Source organism: Lissotriton helveticus, chromosome 2_1 (assembly GCF_964261635.1).
Source record: "Lissotriton helveticus chromosome 2_1, aLisHel1.1, whole genome shotgun sequence".
Taxonomy (NCBI): domain Eukaryota; kingdom Metazoa; phylum Chordata; class Amphibia; order Caudata; family Salamandridae; genus Lissotriton; species Lissotriton helveticus.
The window spans coordinates 1,989,559,827-1,989,576,988 of record NC_136059.1 but is presented as its reverse complement, the minus strand read 5'-3'; the positions used below and the strand labels follow the sequence as shown (position 1 = coordinate 1,989,576,988).

The 17,162-nt window shown below is 46.9% G+C and overlaps 1 protein-coding gene across 1 annotated transcript in view; it reads right to left on the bottom strand.

The window, feature by feature from the left end:
- TMEM131L (transmembrane 131 like) overlaps positions 1-17,162 on the bottom strand; it is a 673,742-nt gene that overhangs the window by 606,567 nt on the left and 50,013 nt on the right. The window contains exon 2 of the mRNA XM_078676947.1: positions 2,933-3,003. Within this exon, the coding sequence (XP_078533073.1) occupies positions 2,933-3,003 (71 nt within the window). The remainder of the gene's footprint in view (positions 1-2,932; positions 3,004-17,162) is intronic.

Sequence of the window (17,162 nt, the reverse complement as noted above, 5' to 3'; positions counted from 1 at the left end):
AAGTATTCACTAAATATCCTCCTATGACCGCCTCAAATTTTAAAGTATTCTTAAATCCACAGGAATTATTAGGACTAATACAATAACCACATCTGCTCACAAACGCAAGGCAGTAAGGAGCAGTCAAACCAGTTTGACTTTGATTAGAAAAACAGATTGGGACAAGTGTTTTGAACACAACAACGGAGATTTAAGCGAACTCCTAATCATGTTATTATCCGGCAAGAACCAAGGGCACCATAAGAAATACATACAAGAGGTATTTGCACATACAAGCCTATATAGTAATAGACATTCTAGTAGTGTGGATTTGTCTTCCTGCTCACAGGAGACAGGCAAGTTTAAAGAACAGTCAACACCTAAACAATGAAATACTCATTTTGTTATATTATTGGACACCAAAAAGTCAGAAACTTTCCATCTTCATGCCTCATAGCAAGGTACAAACTGAACACTACCACGATAACCTTTCCATTATGTTTCAAAGCAAAATGGATCACTGCTATCCCCTCATTACAAAAAAAAAAGTATTACACCTCATAACAACAAGAATGTAAGCAGACCCTGTATTGCAGCTTGGCCATTCCCTTCAACACCACAGATGTTGGAGAGATCTTGTGGTCACATTCCTTTACAAGTCAGAAGCTTTCAATTTCCGTACCGAGTTTATCTTATATCCTCGTGCCTGGATAACCTGACTAGCTGAAACAATTGCATGGCTATAATAGATTAGTGCATATTGTTGTGATTTAATGTATGACCACCAGAGTCTGCCCTCTGGTGTTCTTTGCAGTTGGCAGGTACAGTGCACGCCTCATATGGCAGAACATGCACTATCCGGTTAGCATGATGCTACATAGGCCGATCGCCTGCTCTGCAAAGGGTAACTACCTCCATCGTCAGTACTGGAGTATGAAGTATCTGTATGAACTGTTGTCAAAGTACATTATTATTTAAGAGCAGTATTTTGACACAGCACACGTGCAATGTCCTGTTACAGTCTGTGCATGAGGCAACACTGCAAGCGTGATGGGCGTTTACATGAAGTTGGTCAACAGTTCTTCCTCCCCTACAAGTTATAGCGCAAAATAGGAGGGCACCAAAGATAACATCTGCCTTTGCAGCTCATGTTAGTCATTAGATATCAGAAATCAGCCAAGTAATATAGTTATCTGAAAACACTGATTCAGAGCGAGCAGATGCGACAACTGCACAGGAAATAATATCCAACACAGACAATGTGTTCTCATAGTAAGCATATCACATTCTAGCTTAAGACTTGCTATGCAAACAACGGCATGTTTCCATAACAATGTTGCTCTCCGTCACGACATAAATGAGAGGCTACTTTATCGACACATTATTTATTATACAGAAGGACAATAGAAATAATATGGCATGCTTTGCCCACAAGATAAAATACTGAAGGCATGTCATCAGTGTACACCAAACCTTTACAACTAACTACCCAACAATCATCCATAAACGCACCTGCAAAAACTTACATTTTGTACAATTGGTCCAGTAACTATGGTGCATCTGGAGAATATCTGGGGGTGCACTATACGCTTACACAATTGTTAGCACCAGGGTGACAAGTAGATGACAACGTACAATTTACAGACCAAGTATCCAGCTTAGAGCAAATTTCTGTCTTTGCAACAGACATTGTCATTCTTTTACCCGTACCAAATATGACAATCTTGTACCAATAAGTACAAGGAACAAGCAATCATGGATCTTATTATTGCCACAGATGCTTGTGCAGCTATGAAACTCTTTAACCTCTCATGGCCTGATGATCTCTGTCACCGGACAATATTTTATTGATTCCATTTCTAACGATAATGGCATTACTCCTAGTCCTACTCCCTCGCCTTCCTTCAACACAAGTGAGGATGTTGATCTGCTGGGTTTGGGGCACTGTATTAAATGTTGGTGTTCTTTATCACTCAGTTGTCCGTCTCTGTTTTCTTCTGCTTCCCGCCTCCCACCCAGACCCACCCCAGTATAAAAACTCTGCCCGCCCCCACCTCCACCTGTACGTAAACAAGCCGAGCTAGCACTCAGTTGAACCGCACCGGGAGGGAGGGTCCTCGAAGCAAGGCGAGGGAGTAGGACTAGGAGTAATGCCATTATCGTTAGAAATGGAAGCATTACCTCCCGTCCCTCCCTCGCCTTCCTTCAACACAAGCGAGGACATAGCAAGCAGAAGAAAACAGAGACGGACAACTGAGTGATAAAGAACACCAACATTTAATACAGTGCCCCAAACCCAGCAGATCAACATCCTCACTTGTGTTGAAGGAAGGCGAGGGAGGGACGGGAGGTAATGAATATATTCTACTGTTCGAGATGTTATCATTGTGACAGGGACAGAAATGACACTACCTGTTACAAACTCTTCAAGTGTCCACTCAAGCATTCAAGGGCGAAAATATTGAGAGAATTGTTTTAAAGTGGGTCCTATTTACTAAGCAGTTTTCCAAATTTAAGACTGTCTTAGCAAAAGAGTCTTAGCCAGGTAAGAAAGCCTAATTTACGAAAAGCTTTTTTCTAAGACAGTTTTACGTTTTTCTTAAGTGAAGCAAAAACCACTGCAAATCCTACCCAACAGTCTTAGGGTCATCTAAAGTAAGAAAGTAAAGTTTTAAAACGGTCTAAAACTAGGTAAAAACCATTTCTAAATCATGTCCTCTTACTCTGCTTAAAACTGGAGACCTTGGTAAAACTGTCTCAAACTAATGCGTAAATGTTGCCTAAGTCACCTGTAGGCAGATAAACCACACATGCTGTCTTTGGCTGGCCAGCGGTCTAATCAACAACAATAGGAAACCTAGAAAGAGATATTACAGGCTCTGCACTATTCCGTGCTTACAGCCTTTGTTCATTAACCTCTAAAAGTATAATTACTGAATGAAAATGTCCTTACCTGAGCAGGGAGCATTGCCTCGCCCTCTTCTGCCGGCCATAGCTCCACTACACTGGGCAATCGATCCACCACTAGAAAAACAAAGAAATATGTATCTTTTAAGTTATGTAATTTTGCTTAAATACATTTATATGAATGTTGTCGTAGAATATTCATTACAAAACTCTCATCCTCTGCATAAGCTGTGTGGTTAGTACGTGTCCAGTGTGCACATTGCAGCAAGGAAAAAAAGCATAGGCAAAACCAATAGGACTGGCATTGGCAACTTTGCATTTGTTATTTATTTTTATGCAAAAGTACACAATAGGCATTTAAAGTGGCGAAGTGATAAAAAGTGAAAATGAGTGGCTCATGTATTCCAAGTTAATGAGCACAAAACTGATTTTTCTGCTCTGTCCAACAAGGGAAGTCCCGCGGACATATGGGTTTAACATGTATTATAAGGCTGTTTTAATTAGATCAATTGGATGGGTTTTAACAATGACTGATCATTTATTTATTGAATTGCTTGTATTGTATTTTTAGCTTTGTTTTTATGGCCGCCTTGGCCGAAATAAAAGCTGAATGAATAAAAGCCAAATGAAGCGAGACCAGTATTTGCTTCTGCAGCTGATGCTGCATTTTGTGGATAATGGTACAACATTGCCACCAAATCATCTTGATTGTGATCGTCTCTTCAAGATCTGGACTGAACTTGACCATTTAGTAGATTGTTTCTCAGCGATCTAGGTTCCAGGGAAAGATATAATCTGTGGATGAGTCTCTGATCCTGATCAAAGGACATTTGGTTTTCAGACAATACATTTACTGCAAGAGAGCACATTATCATATTAAAATGTATGTGTTGTGTGACAGTGCCACTGGATAGATGTACAGTTTCAGGGTGTACACTGGGAGAGATTCTTCAACTGACCCCTGGTTCCCCTTCCACTTTTGGAGTCAGTGAAAACAATGTGTGGGAACTTGCCAGAGGGCTATTTATTAAAGATCGCCATTTATAGGTGGGTAATTTCTATACAGGTGTGAAATTATTGTATACAGGTGTGAAATTATTTAAAGAACTGTTCAAGGTGGGCACTGGTGAACGTGGCACAATCTGCTCTAACCATAAAGGTTACCCTAAAGAGCTTGTGTGTAAAAAAAAGTGTGAAAGGGACAGAACAGTGCCTTGCATAGTAATGAACTTTTTGCTTTGAAATATTCAGACAGAAGAGATGTCCACATGCTCACAACTATTCTGTGGGCGTATGAAAGTGATGGGCCCTTGAATGGCGGTGTTGGCTGATGTAAGTGTTGTAATGCTCTAGGCCTGCGGCTGGTAGTGTGAGTGGCTGTGTGTGCGACGCATAAAATGTGAGAACGGACTGTAAAGCGGTTTGTGCTTTGTCGTGACTTTACAGCTCACAAGCTGTAAGTCGCAGTTTCAGTATTACATAGTCATCTTATTAACAGTTATTTCTACATTGTCATTTTCATGAAATCTTATTAATTAAATTTACATTTTGAACTTTACACTCTCCCTAGTGCCAAATACAACCAGTATGTGTGTGTACTTGAGTAGTAGATGGTTTTGCAGTGATGTTTATCTTTTCTGCCAGGCGCGCGTGTCTTGCGTGGATCCCCACAAGGGTTTCAGAAACCCTTGCAGTCCTCAAAATTAGGCTAAAAACACATTTGTTATATTTCTGTGACTCAAAGTTAGGGAATCAGCAGGGAGCTGCAAATTTCCTGCCACCCAGAGTTCCCACATCGATCCTGATCAAAATGGTACCTCACCTGTGTGGGGGAGCCTAGCACCCACAAAAAGAGTAGGGTCCAAGACACTATGTGGCAACATCAACAAAAGGGATATTTGCAGTTTTCGACCTGGGGTTAGTGGCCACCAAGGAAAACCTACAGGCATTTCTGAAAACTAGACACCCAGGGGGGTACAAGGTGGTGTGCCTCACGTGCAGCTCACAAAGTTTTCTTACCCACAAATCCTCAAAAAACTCAAAATTTGAATAAAATCGCACAGTTTACTTGCATTTCTGTGATGTATTCTTCAGAATAATGAGGAATCCACAAAATTCCTACCGCCCTACGTTCCCCCACTTGCCTTGATAAAAATCACTTGAGTGGTTGGGCCTAGTGCCTGCGACATGCACAAATCAAACTAACGTCAATGGGAGTCTTTTCAAAGGGGCACTTGTTGACCTTTATTTGATATGTTCCTGTCATGGGCACTAGGCCCAGTCACAAAAGTGGGGAAGTTTTTTTACTGGGATGATTGGGAGAATGATGGACGATAGGAATTTTGTAGATTCCTGCAGATTCTGGAAGTTTACATCACAGAAATGCAAGGAAAAGGCGCTCCCACCTTCAGGTGCAAAATCAAAGGAGGAAAATTCATAGCAGCATTGGGAACCAGAGCCTCAAACCTTATGCCTACACACTTAAGGCTGATGAAAACAGAAACCCAGTTTAAAAAAGTATTGAAGACCTGGATCTTTGGATCCTCAGACAAACTTTGCTGATCACTTATAAATATGCTGTTCTTGTCCACCTGGACTACCATCCGCATAGCGGGAATCTATAGTCCCGGAGGAATGGAAAAGAGCGCTGGTGGTACCACTCTTGAAAAAACCCGGGGCAGACCCCAAGATACTCGCTAATTTTTGGCCTATCTCGCTGCTCCCCATGTTCTCTAAAATCCTGGAGAGACATATTAACATCCACCTTTCCTCACATGTGGAGAACATAGGTTTTCTACATCCGTCCCAGTCTGGATTCCGCCCCCATTACTCCACTGAAACTACCCTTCTGGGGGTAACTGAGAACCTACGTGCCCGCCTTGACCAGGGTGAGACTGCGGCACTTATTCTTTTAGACCTAAGCGCCGCATTCGACACGGTCTCGCACCCCATTCTTCTGCAAGCCCTGAGAATGGCCGGTATGACCGGCCCTGCCCTTGCCTGGCTGGTTTCGTTTTTGAATAAACGTACTTTTCAGGTGGTCTCTTCCGGTTCCTCCTCCTCTGTCCGTTCATCTGCGTATGGCGTCCCGCAGGGGTCTTCACTGAGCCCTATGCTCTTCAATATCTACATAAGACCCCTAACTACCATCGTGGAAGATGCTGGGCTATCCCTTTACTCATACGCAGATGATACCCAGATCCTTTTCTCCCTTTCCTCAGCCGCAGCAAATGCCCCATCCGCCCTCAAACTTGGTCTCAGCAGAGTGGCCGAATGGATGCAGACGAACCTTTTGAAGCTGAACGGAGACAAAATAGAGGTGCTCATTTTGGGCAAGCAGAAACATCTCTGGAGCCCTTTGCACTGGCCTCCAGAAATGGGCCCTCCACCTCTCCCAGCGACCCAGGTTCGCAACCTTGGATTTGTCCTGGATGACTCGCTCTCGATGCGACACCAAGTGGTTAAGGTGGCCGCCACGTGCTTTTCCATCCTGGGCTGGCGTAGGAAAATACTGTGGATGCTACCAGTAGGGTCCAGACGATCAGTAGTCCACGCCTTAATCACCTCCCGCCTGGACTACGGCAATGTACTGTACCTCGGAGTCACACTGGAGCTTCAGAGAAGGCTTCAGTTAGTTCAGAATTCAGCGGCCCGGCTTTTATGCAAGGTCCAATGGAGATCTCCAATCTCCCCTGCTCTTAACGACCTTCATTGGCTCCGCATTGCCAATCGCGTCAAATTCAAGGCCCTTTGCTTCATGCACAAAATCAAGCAAGGGTCAGCCCCAGTCTACCTCCAGGCCCTGGTTCAACAATACTTTCCTCCCCGCCACCTTAGATCATCTGGTCTAGGCAATTTCCAAATTCCACGCTTCAAACTAATGAGAATGGGCAGGCGCGCCTTTTCCTGCGTTGCCCCAAGGCTCTGGAACTCCCTCCCGGCGTCACTGAAACTTGAACCATCTTTGCTGAAATTCCGCAGAGAACTTAAGACCTGGCTTTTCTCTCATTAACACCTGCGATGCGTCAATCACTGCTTCTCTGGCGCCGGGAGACCCCTTGTGGGTAGCTGCGCGCCCTACAAATTTAAATACAAATACATATACAAATACAAATAGCGCCAGGATGCTCCTTTCAGAGTGACAGCCAAGCTTTACAAATGCCAATTCTAATCAAATTAAATATTATGCAAAGTTTGAGTTTTGCATAGCTTTGTGGGTAAAAACACACTTTGTGGAACCCATTGGAGGCACACCACCCTGGACTCCCCTGGTTATCAGTTTGCAGAAATGTCTAGATTTGGTCAGTTTCCCTAGGTGGCCATTGATGCCTGGCCAAAAAAATCACTGCTACCCCATTGCCAGATCAAATCATTTTTATGAAAGGAATTTTGAGGTCTCCACAGTGTCTTTTGGGGCCTTTCCTGTTGCAGGCACCAGCCCTACCCACACAAGTGAGGTACAATTTTCATCAGGAGACTTGGGGGAATGGTAGGTGGAAGGAAGTATGTTGCTCCCCGCAGATTCCAGAACTTTCCAGCCCCTAAATGTGAGGAAAATGTTTTTTGGGGCAAAGTTTGAGGTTTGCAAGGGCTTCTGGGTAGAAAACTCTGGGTGGATCCACAAATATCACCGAGCCCTGGATTCCCCTAGGTGTAGAGTGTTTAAAAAATGTGCAGGTTTGCTAGGTTTACCTAGGTGCTGGCTGAACTAGGACCCAAAATCCGCAGCTAAACACAATGCCTTACAAAGGGTCGGTTTTCAATGGAAAAATGTGATGTGTGTATGTTGTGTTTTAGGCCTTTTCCCGCTGCAGGCATTAGGCCTGCCTACACACGAGATACCATTTTTAATCGGATGACGTGGTAATACAAAATAGTACAACATCTGTTATTAGCAACTGTATTTCTCTGCATTTGTGCTGTCCAAATGTAAGCCAGGGTGCGAGAATATTATGGGTACCCACAAATTCGGAGTTGTATACATAACCACTGGTCCTAAACGCCGTATCTAGTGTCTATTAAAAAAATATGTAGATTTCCTGGATAGCCATTTTTTTTCTTTATATTTTAATTAATATATATATCTCCGGTAAATAATGTTCAAATATTGTAGAGTGCACTTTAGTTGTTTACTCTTGATACCACAGAGGTCGAGGCGGAGTAAACGAGTGGCATGGACTCATGAGCGTGGTAGAGCGGTTAGTCGCGGGTCATGCTCTGGGCTGCTACAGAACCGAGCTTCAGCTTGGTGTGCCCCTCCCGGTGCGGGTGGTCTGTTTGGCCACCTGCGGGGCAAGTGCTAGGTGCCCCCATAGCAGTGCGAGTCGGCGCGAGCAGGGACAGGGCCTGCACGCGTTCCCTTGTACAGGTCTCATCCACGGCCTTGATTTCCTACACTGGGCAAGGATCTTGGCCCGTAACTCATCACCTCTGCCCCCCACACACACCCCCCATCTGGAATCCATCAGGGGGGGCCTGATGCACTCCATTACACAGGACACTGCAGTGGGCAGAGCAGAGAGTTCTGCATATGGCAAAAACACACCCTGAGGAGGCCTCAATCCTCCACTGTGCAGCCTCTCCTTTCAGGCCCAAACTGAGCTAGCTCCCGCCTCTACCCGGCCGTGCAACATCCGCTGCGTGTGGCCAGGACCCGCACTCCAGACCAGCTGCTACGCAGTTCCAGACAGGTTCCCCAGGCGGTAGCCGGATCCACCAGTGCCCTGCCTATAGCAATACTACAGTATCACGACCAGGGGCCAGCACACCCAGATCCTTCACGTGCTCTCCCACACTGCTGCGGCATGGGCCACAAGGACCCCAAGCAGCGCTTACTTCCATTTGAAAAAGTCACCGAGACCGCCACTGACCCCTCCAGCGATATGGGGGAAGGGTGGACAGTCATCCTCCATTTCAGAGGACAACGCCACGCAGCTGGGCCCACTGCTGCAGGAAATGAGGGCGGGATTCAAAGCTCTGGATGTCCGCTTCAACACATTAGACAAACACACGGCAGAACTGGGTTCCAAGATCACTGTGCATGACAGGCGCCTTGATGTAGTTGAATCCCGCACATCGGATCTGGAGGATGGGATGGCACACTCCTTGAAGAAGAACAAAGGGGTACCAGGCCGTTCCTAGGTAAGTGCACGTTAAGGCAGTAACAGGTTATTGATGCAGTAGGTCACCGGGGGAGCCTACAGAGGACCTTCCACTCCCAATTGTAAGTGGTGATTTCGCCAATCCTTGCACTTAGGGAGAACCCCCCTTATGCTCTCCTTGTTTCTTTCCCCTTGTTGTACACACACTCCTTGAAGAGGCTTGATCGTATGGAACGTATTCTTAAGGAGGTCGCAGTCAAGAACAAAGATTTGGAAGCGCACAGCCGGTGCAACAACGTTCACCTTTTGGGTGTGCCGGAGTCTACAGCTGCTGGTCGTATGGACACTATAGTAGAGACAATACTGACAGACCTGTTTGGGAGAGAAGCTTTTACTCCGGGTTTTGTGGTAGAGCGCGCCCAAAGACTGCTTGGCCCTAGACCCAACATGGGATGCCCGCCTCGACCCGTTATCGCCCGAGCAATGAACTACAGAGACAGGGACACTGCATTGAAACTGGCACGTGAACGCGGCAAAACAATATGGCAGGGCTCTAAAGTGTCTCTGTACTCGGACTTTACTGCTATGGTTCAGAATCCTAGGAGGAAGTACACTGGAGTCAAAGCAACACTCAAGAACCTTGGACTGAAGTATGGCTGGGTGGAAGTCAACGGACGGGCCCGTGTCTTTGAGAATCCTACAGCGGTGCAGGAGTTTTGCCATACTTCTAAAGTTAACAACAAACAATCCTTGGAAAAAGACAAGCTTTCCCCCCACACAGTGGCTCGGACGCAAGCATGGAAGTGTTCTCAAGTTCCGGGCATGGCTGACAGTCTGGATTTGCCTTTCTGCCAATATAGGCTGGGCATTTGAGATACTATTGTTTGCATTGGGAAATGGTTCACAGAATACAGTATGCTACATATGCCACTTGGCCGTGGGAGCGTGATGGCCCCCTATTTGGTGTTCACCTTATAATAGATATTGTTGGGACAGAATGTACACAAAAAGTTTGCTTTTCACGATGCTGAGATTACTATTGGTACTATGTGTTAGTTTGTTGAAATTGGTATTGCCTCTCCGGATGGGCGGGAAGGCTGGGTTTGGGCTGGTGGGAGGGTATTGGTTCTTGTTGCTTTGCACTGAGGCTAATGTAGACATGTACATAGAAGCGCTTTGCAGGTACGCACGTTTATTGTTCACAAGACCCCACCCGCATTGCTATGGCACAGTTAGGTTTAAATTCTGGCCCCTCAAGCGTAACCTTTGCTACATGGAATGTCCAGGGCTTGAATAACACTTGCAAACGGAGACAGGTAGTCCATTATTTACTCAGGCACAGGGTCGACATAGCCTTTTTACAGGACACTCATCTTCCCACTAACTATCCCTCCCGTTTTGCTGCGAGATGGAGATCAAATAGGTAGTTTGCGAATTACAGTAATTACGCCAGGGGTACGGCCATCCTCATACACAAGCGTATCCCTTTTAAGTGCCACTCTGTAGCGTATGATGACGGGGCAGGTTTGTGATCACTGTGGGTACACTTATGGGGCACAGGGTAGCATTGATATGTGCCTATGGCCTCAATGTAGATTCCCTTGATTTTTATTATTCCTTACTTTCTAAACTGATGCAGTTGGGTCCCATGCCTCTGGTGCTAGGGGGAGATTTTAACATTGCCTTCAATCGAAATGTGAACAGCACCTCGACCGCCCCGGACCCCAAGCCTCGAGCACGTAAGGCCTTGGAGTCCCTGTGCGACCAGTTCTCATTGTTAGACCTGGGCTGTTTACGAGATCCTAGCAACACTACATACACACATTATGTCAGCCCCCATAACACATGGACAAGGATCAACTACTGGCTCGCGACCCCTGAGTTTTCCCATTGGTTTCATGGGCTTAAGACACTCCCCAGGACCTATTCTGATCACTCCCCAGATCTATTATCCCTGAGGATCCCCCGTCCCGAGGGATTCGAGAGACAATGGCGTTTTCCCAGTCGTGCGTTAGAGGACGAGCTATTTAGACAGGAACTCCAGGAGGCAATTGAGGAATATTTCACCATAAACACAGGATCAGTTGACTCCGAGGCAATGTTGTGCGAGGGCTTTAAGGCCTACATGAGAGGTGTATGCATATCCAAGAGCGCCGGAGTGCTGCGGGATTTGCACGGTACTCTAGCCTGCCTGGAAGCAGAGCTTAGCACACTAGATACTAGACAGGCGCTGACGTTAGACCCGGAAACAGACAAACAGCGGGCAGCTTTGCTCATGGAGTACAGAGACACAGCGGAGAGGGAAATCCTCTTTATGGGGAAATACCATAACGCTAAGGTGTGTGGGGAAGGAGACCGCCCCGGGAGGGTATTAGCTCGGATGATCAGGCCCCCTTACATAAAAACATACATTACCGAGCTACAAACGGCCTCGGGACAGCAAATCACTGACCCGCTTGATATCCAGAGGAAATTGCTTTCTTAGTTTAAAACCTTATACACCACGAGACTGGGGCAGGACCAGACAGACCAGGAGACCTACCTGTCTGAGGTCGCATTGGTGTATCTTGAACGATTCATGAAAGATTTCTTGGCGGTTCCCATATCAGAGGACAGTATAGATGAAGCCATCACGGCCCTCAACTCCTCTACTACCCCCGGCCTAGATGGTTTCACGGGCAGATACTACAAGGATCTACTGATCTCTCGGTTATTGGGGGTGTATGCCGAAGCGCTGGAGAGGCAGGTATTACTCCCACTCTCGGTGAAGCAGTTATAATACTGCTTCCTAAGCCTCGAAAGGATCCCCGATTGTGCGGCTCATACCGACCTTTGTCACTTTTAAACCTCGACTATAAGATACTCGCCAAGGCTCTAGCCTGCAGTCTCTCCTTACTGATGGAATCTATCATTTCCCCGGCTCAATCAGGTTTTGTGCCTCATCGCTCCACAGCCCTCAATCTCCGTACATTATTTAACACCCTTCACAGAATAAACCCAGAAACCCCCGCTGCAGCGATACTACTGGATACAGATTCCGTAGAATGGCCTTTTTTCTTGTCTGTAATGCAACAAATGGGGATGCCCACTGGGTTCATTACCACTACGGCCCTGCTATACAGACAACCCACTGCTAGGCTCCGGTTGAACGGTACCCTATCGGCTCTTTTCTCCTTATCGCACGGCACAAGGCAGGGCTGTCCACGATCGCCCTTGCTATTTATCTTGGCAATGGACCCCTTGATCAGACATTTTCAGGAGAAGCACTTACACAAAGGTTTACAGTTTACCACTGGCCCACTGCTAGTTTCGCTATACGCGGATGACACAATATTATATGTTCGCGAACCTCGGGTAAATTTAGATCCCCTTATTCGAGAAATATTCCGATTCAGTACTTTTTCTGGATTGGGAATAAATTGGTACAAATCTGTGATTTTCCCCCTTACAGCTAGCACCTCCGAATGGGACCTCGAGTTTCCTTTGGAGTGGGGATCAGACTCAGTGAGATATCTGGGCATTCATATTCACCTTGAGACAGATCAGATTATCCGTCGTAACTATGGGGAGACGATCTCCAAATTGGAAACGCAAATAAATACATGGCTTAAACTCCCACTCTCCATGGCCGGATGGGTGGCCCTCATAAAAATTAATGTGCTTCCGAAATTTTTATATCTATATCAGTACATACCGATCCCAAACCGTTTTTTCGGTACTCTTCGCTCTTACTTAATCAAGTTGGTGATGGGCAACAGAAAACCCAGAGTGCGCTGGCAAATTATGACACTTCCTGCAATAGAGGAGGATACGGAGTCTCTGAACTGCAACAGTATTATTTGGCTGCGCAATGTAGCTTTGCACAAATATGGTACCACCCAGACGCCAGGATACCATTCCTGCATCCTGAATCCGATTTTGTACTTCAGGACACTTTAGTCTCAGTTCTGCCCCTGGGTATCCCCAGAGACCCCAAAGACATTCAGCCGGTCTCAACGACTAGCTAGACCTGGATCAAACTGGGACGCAGGATGAATGCGCAGTCATTATACTCCTCTGCCATACCACTCCCTAACCCCAAATGGTTACCCATTACCAGCGAAAATCTAGTGCAAAAGACCTGTACTAAATTTAACATCATTAAAATGGGTGACCTCAACCCTGAAGGCCATGTTTTTGACCAAGATGACCAGGCCCTGTTCCCTGACATCACATTCATGGACAGAATTGTCCTGAGACTATGCTCCGCATTGAGGGCCAAGTTCCCGGAATATCCGTTAGAACCTGCTTCCTCCCCCACTCCCTATAGTGATAAACTGTAGTAAGGGAGTCCATCTCATGTCCGCTCTACAGAGCGTGTGCCAACATCACTCCGGTTAAAGATGACAAGATACAAGAGACCTGGAAAACCCAATAACAGATGAGCAGTGGTCGGCCTGTTGTGCAGTTACGAAATCGTTTTCCCTTAATAGTTGTCATAATCTGATTCATTTTAAATTCTTATGCAGGATGTTTATCTGCCCCCGGCCAAAATGGACAGAATAGATCCCGCTAGGTCGCACTGGTGTCAGCGGTGCAACTCCCCATATGCAGATTATGCACACCTTGCCTGTACATGCCCAGGCATAAATACTTTCTGGACTGGTATACACAAGACAATAAGTAGTATGATAAAGATACTGATGGAACCCCTGCCAGAGATTTCCCTCTAAGAATATGTTGTGCAATTTCCACAGAAAATTCGCAGGTTTGTTGCTATTTGTTTAGTGTTGGCTAAAAGAGAAGGCGCTAAACACTGGGACAGTAAGCGTACACCCACGGAAAAGAATTGGCTCCAAAGTTTGGCATCCTGCTCCACGAAAAGCGAACTCTATGCCAATATTTGCTTGATAACTTTTATTTCGATCAAAAGACCATAAAAAGTGCACATGATAATACATCAGCACAGACAATAAAACAATAAATATTCATAAAATCTTTAAAAAAAGAATTAAAACTAAGAGTTATCATAAAGCAAGGCATTTGGGCAAAATTGTATATACAACAATCAGGTTAAAAAGGTAAATCTCCTACACCACATATTAAATAAATAACGGGAGACTGCGAACACAATGGGTGGATGGGTATCATACATCATTATCCTACATGCCTGTATAGAGTGCAAAAGTCCCAAGTTCTTACAGATGGGTATTAGCCAACGTTTTCTGATTGCAGAATAAGCAGGGCAGAAAAACAGTACGTGGGTTACGTTCTCGGTTTTGTGGCTGCAAGCTGGGCAAACTTCACTATTAGGGTTTGACCATTTAGATGTAAAGGACCTAACTGGAAGGGTGCCATGTCTTAACTGTATATAAAGCTTTCGGGCAGCTGGGGGTTCAATTAAGTCCATAAATTCCTTGAATTTGGATTCTAGTTTGACTAAGAGGAATTCAGATGTCAGCTTACCCAGTGGTGCAGAGCTCATCAATAATTGATAATTTATCGTATGTATCTGAGAGAGAAGTTCTTTCCTGGATATCCCCAAGCAAAAGATCTCAGGAGTTTCCCACTGTTCAGGAAAACCTTAACGGGCACTAACAGCACAAATATGCTGGAGCCAGGGGATCTTTTTGTTCTTTAGAAGAGGCAAAATCTCTGAAAGTTCCATTCTATATGCATCCAATTCCGGAGCTGACCATAACCTCTTCCAGTACATTATAGGTCTAGCAGTAGTGACCTCCTCTATTGGCGACATGCCATGGTCAAATCTGAGAGGGATCAAAGGCGTGATAGGTGGTAACCCAACTAAGTTTCTAACAAAAGAGTGCTCCACCCTTTTGAGACTCGTGATCTGCTTATGCCCCCAAAGTTCGGCCCCATAGGTCACTGCCGGTCTAGCCTGCCGGCAGTATATCTCTAGGGCTGGAGATGCCGGCCTGTAAGCAGATGCCCTGGAAACCTTACCTATGCCCCCCGCTAACTGGGATAACTTGAGTGTGGATTTAGCGATCTGCATATTCCAACCAAAGTTCTCAGTTAACGTGACACCCAAATAAATAAATGTTTTGACCCTTTCAAGGGGAGTGCCGTGTAAAACAGGATTAGGGCGTACACGCTTCGGAGGGTTAAAAATCATAAATTTAGTTTTACTTAGGTTGATTTCCAGCCCCCGAAGGTCGCAAAATTCCACAAACCCATCAAGTATTCTTTGAATGCCCGATGATGTTCTAGACAACAATAGAGTGTCGTCTGCGAACATCAGAGCGGGCACTCTACCTGTGGCTAGTTTAGGGGCATCATTATTTTCTACACCATTCAGGTGTTCCACAAGGCCATTTATGTAGAGGCTGAATAGCGTTGGCGCCAGTACACACCCTTGGCGAACTCCTTTTTTGACAGGAAATTGGTCTGTGAGTTCGCCATGCATGCCACAGCTCACCTGGGCGAAATTATTGTCATGGAGCTTAGAAAGGATGGCTAACAAGTAGGGCGGGAGGCCCAAGTCTGCTAGTACTCTCCAAAGTTTGCCAATACAATCCCACCCATATCGAGACTTAAGGATACATGGGGCCCCTTCTGAGCCTTCCTGACTGAACAGCAACAAGACCCCCCCCCACCCACCAAGAGCATGGTTTAGTCCCGACAGGAGTAGGTTAGAGTGGTGCGGTAACTGCATCCCACATGGCACCTATATACTACACGAGGTGTGGCACTCAGATAGCATTCATTGACGGAATGTGGGAGAGAGAGGATATTACAGATGTAATGTGAGAAGGGACTAGCGGGAGGACGCTTGAAAAGGGCTAAGTAAGAAATGCATATATTGTACATATACTAAATATGCTTGACTGTACATGTAAAGAATGTGGACTGATTTATCATATACGAATACCGGTGCTGGCATCTACTTGTTCTCAGTGCATTGCTTATGTCATTATGAAAATGCTAACTTAAGTTAAAAAAAAAGTTTGCTTGTTATGCATGGGAATATGTAGTTCCTAAATGTGATGCATTACTTCTCATGATCTGGACAATCAATTGCTTTGAGTTAAACCTTACAATGCACCAGTTAAAATGTATTTGTGGGGGCGTGGCCAAGATGGCGGCTCCCGGCTTGATTCCCCCGTCCTGACCTCTAAACTGCTTGTACCCCTCACAGCAGCCCCCAGAAAGTAAGCGCTGGTGGCCCGAGACCCCTGGGGCCTGTTCCGGCTGTCCCCGGTGGCTGCCGGTGTCCTGTGGCGACCCTGAGCGGACTTTCCTCCCCGGCGGAAACCTGACCCGCCATTTTGTGGGAAGCAGTGAGCGGCTGCCGGAGGCGGCGATTGCGCCTCTAGCCTGCTGAAGAGGCTGAACCCCGGTACGAGACGGACCAAGGGACGCCGCTGGGCTGCGGCGATCACCGGGAGGTTGCCCGCCATCGCGGGGAGCGACGGTACACCGGGGTCGCCTCTGCTGGATTGCCGCGCTACCCGGGCCCCCGGCTTTGAGGCCTGGCCCTGAGGCCCGTTCTGGTGCGGTGACCCCCCCTGCATTGACAAAGGCCTGGCGACCCAGGGGGCGGAAAGGATCTGCCCGCAGTGAGCAGCGAAGCAGCAACCCACGTTGTGAACCCGGTGAGTGCGCGCTGCTCCGAGCCGGGGGTTGTGCCGGGCGGCCTAGTGTGCGGAAATCGATCCCCCGGCTTGTGGGCCTAGCGCTACTGCCGGTAGGCCGGGCCGACAGCGGAGGGCGCTTGGCGGCTGCGACGACAGTGGAGGGGACGAGGTGGTCCGGGAACTCTGCCGACAGAGGCTGCAGCCGGAGGAGCGCACTAGTAGGCAGAGCCTTAGGAGCCGCGCCGGGGCCCGAGGCCTGGGGCCTGGAGGCGGCGGGACCGGGAGCCGGAGACATTCGCATTGCCGACCCAAGGGGGAAGTGGGGAAGGCCCAAGGCGCTGGCAGGCACCGGCTGAACACCCTGTGGCAGGGACATAAGACACCGCCGACGCCTACATCACTTGTGGGCCTAGACAGACGGGCAGAGCACTTCCTTGGCTGCTGCTGAGCCCCTCCATATTGGCTCTGCTCCCACTGCCGAGGACACGGTTTGCGACCCCCTGCGGTCGATATCTCCGAGCATCATGGCTACAGGTCAACGCAGTATCTATTTTTAAACAACAAGGGGACCCCAATTAGTATCAGCGAGGGACCTCGG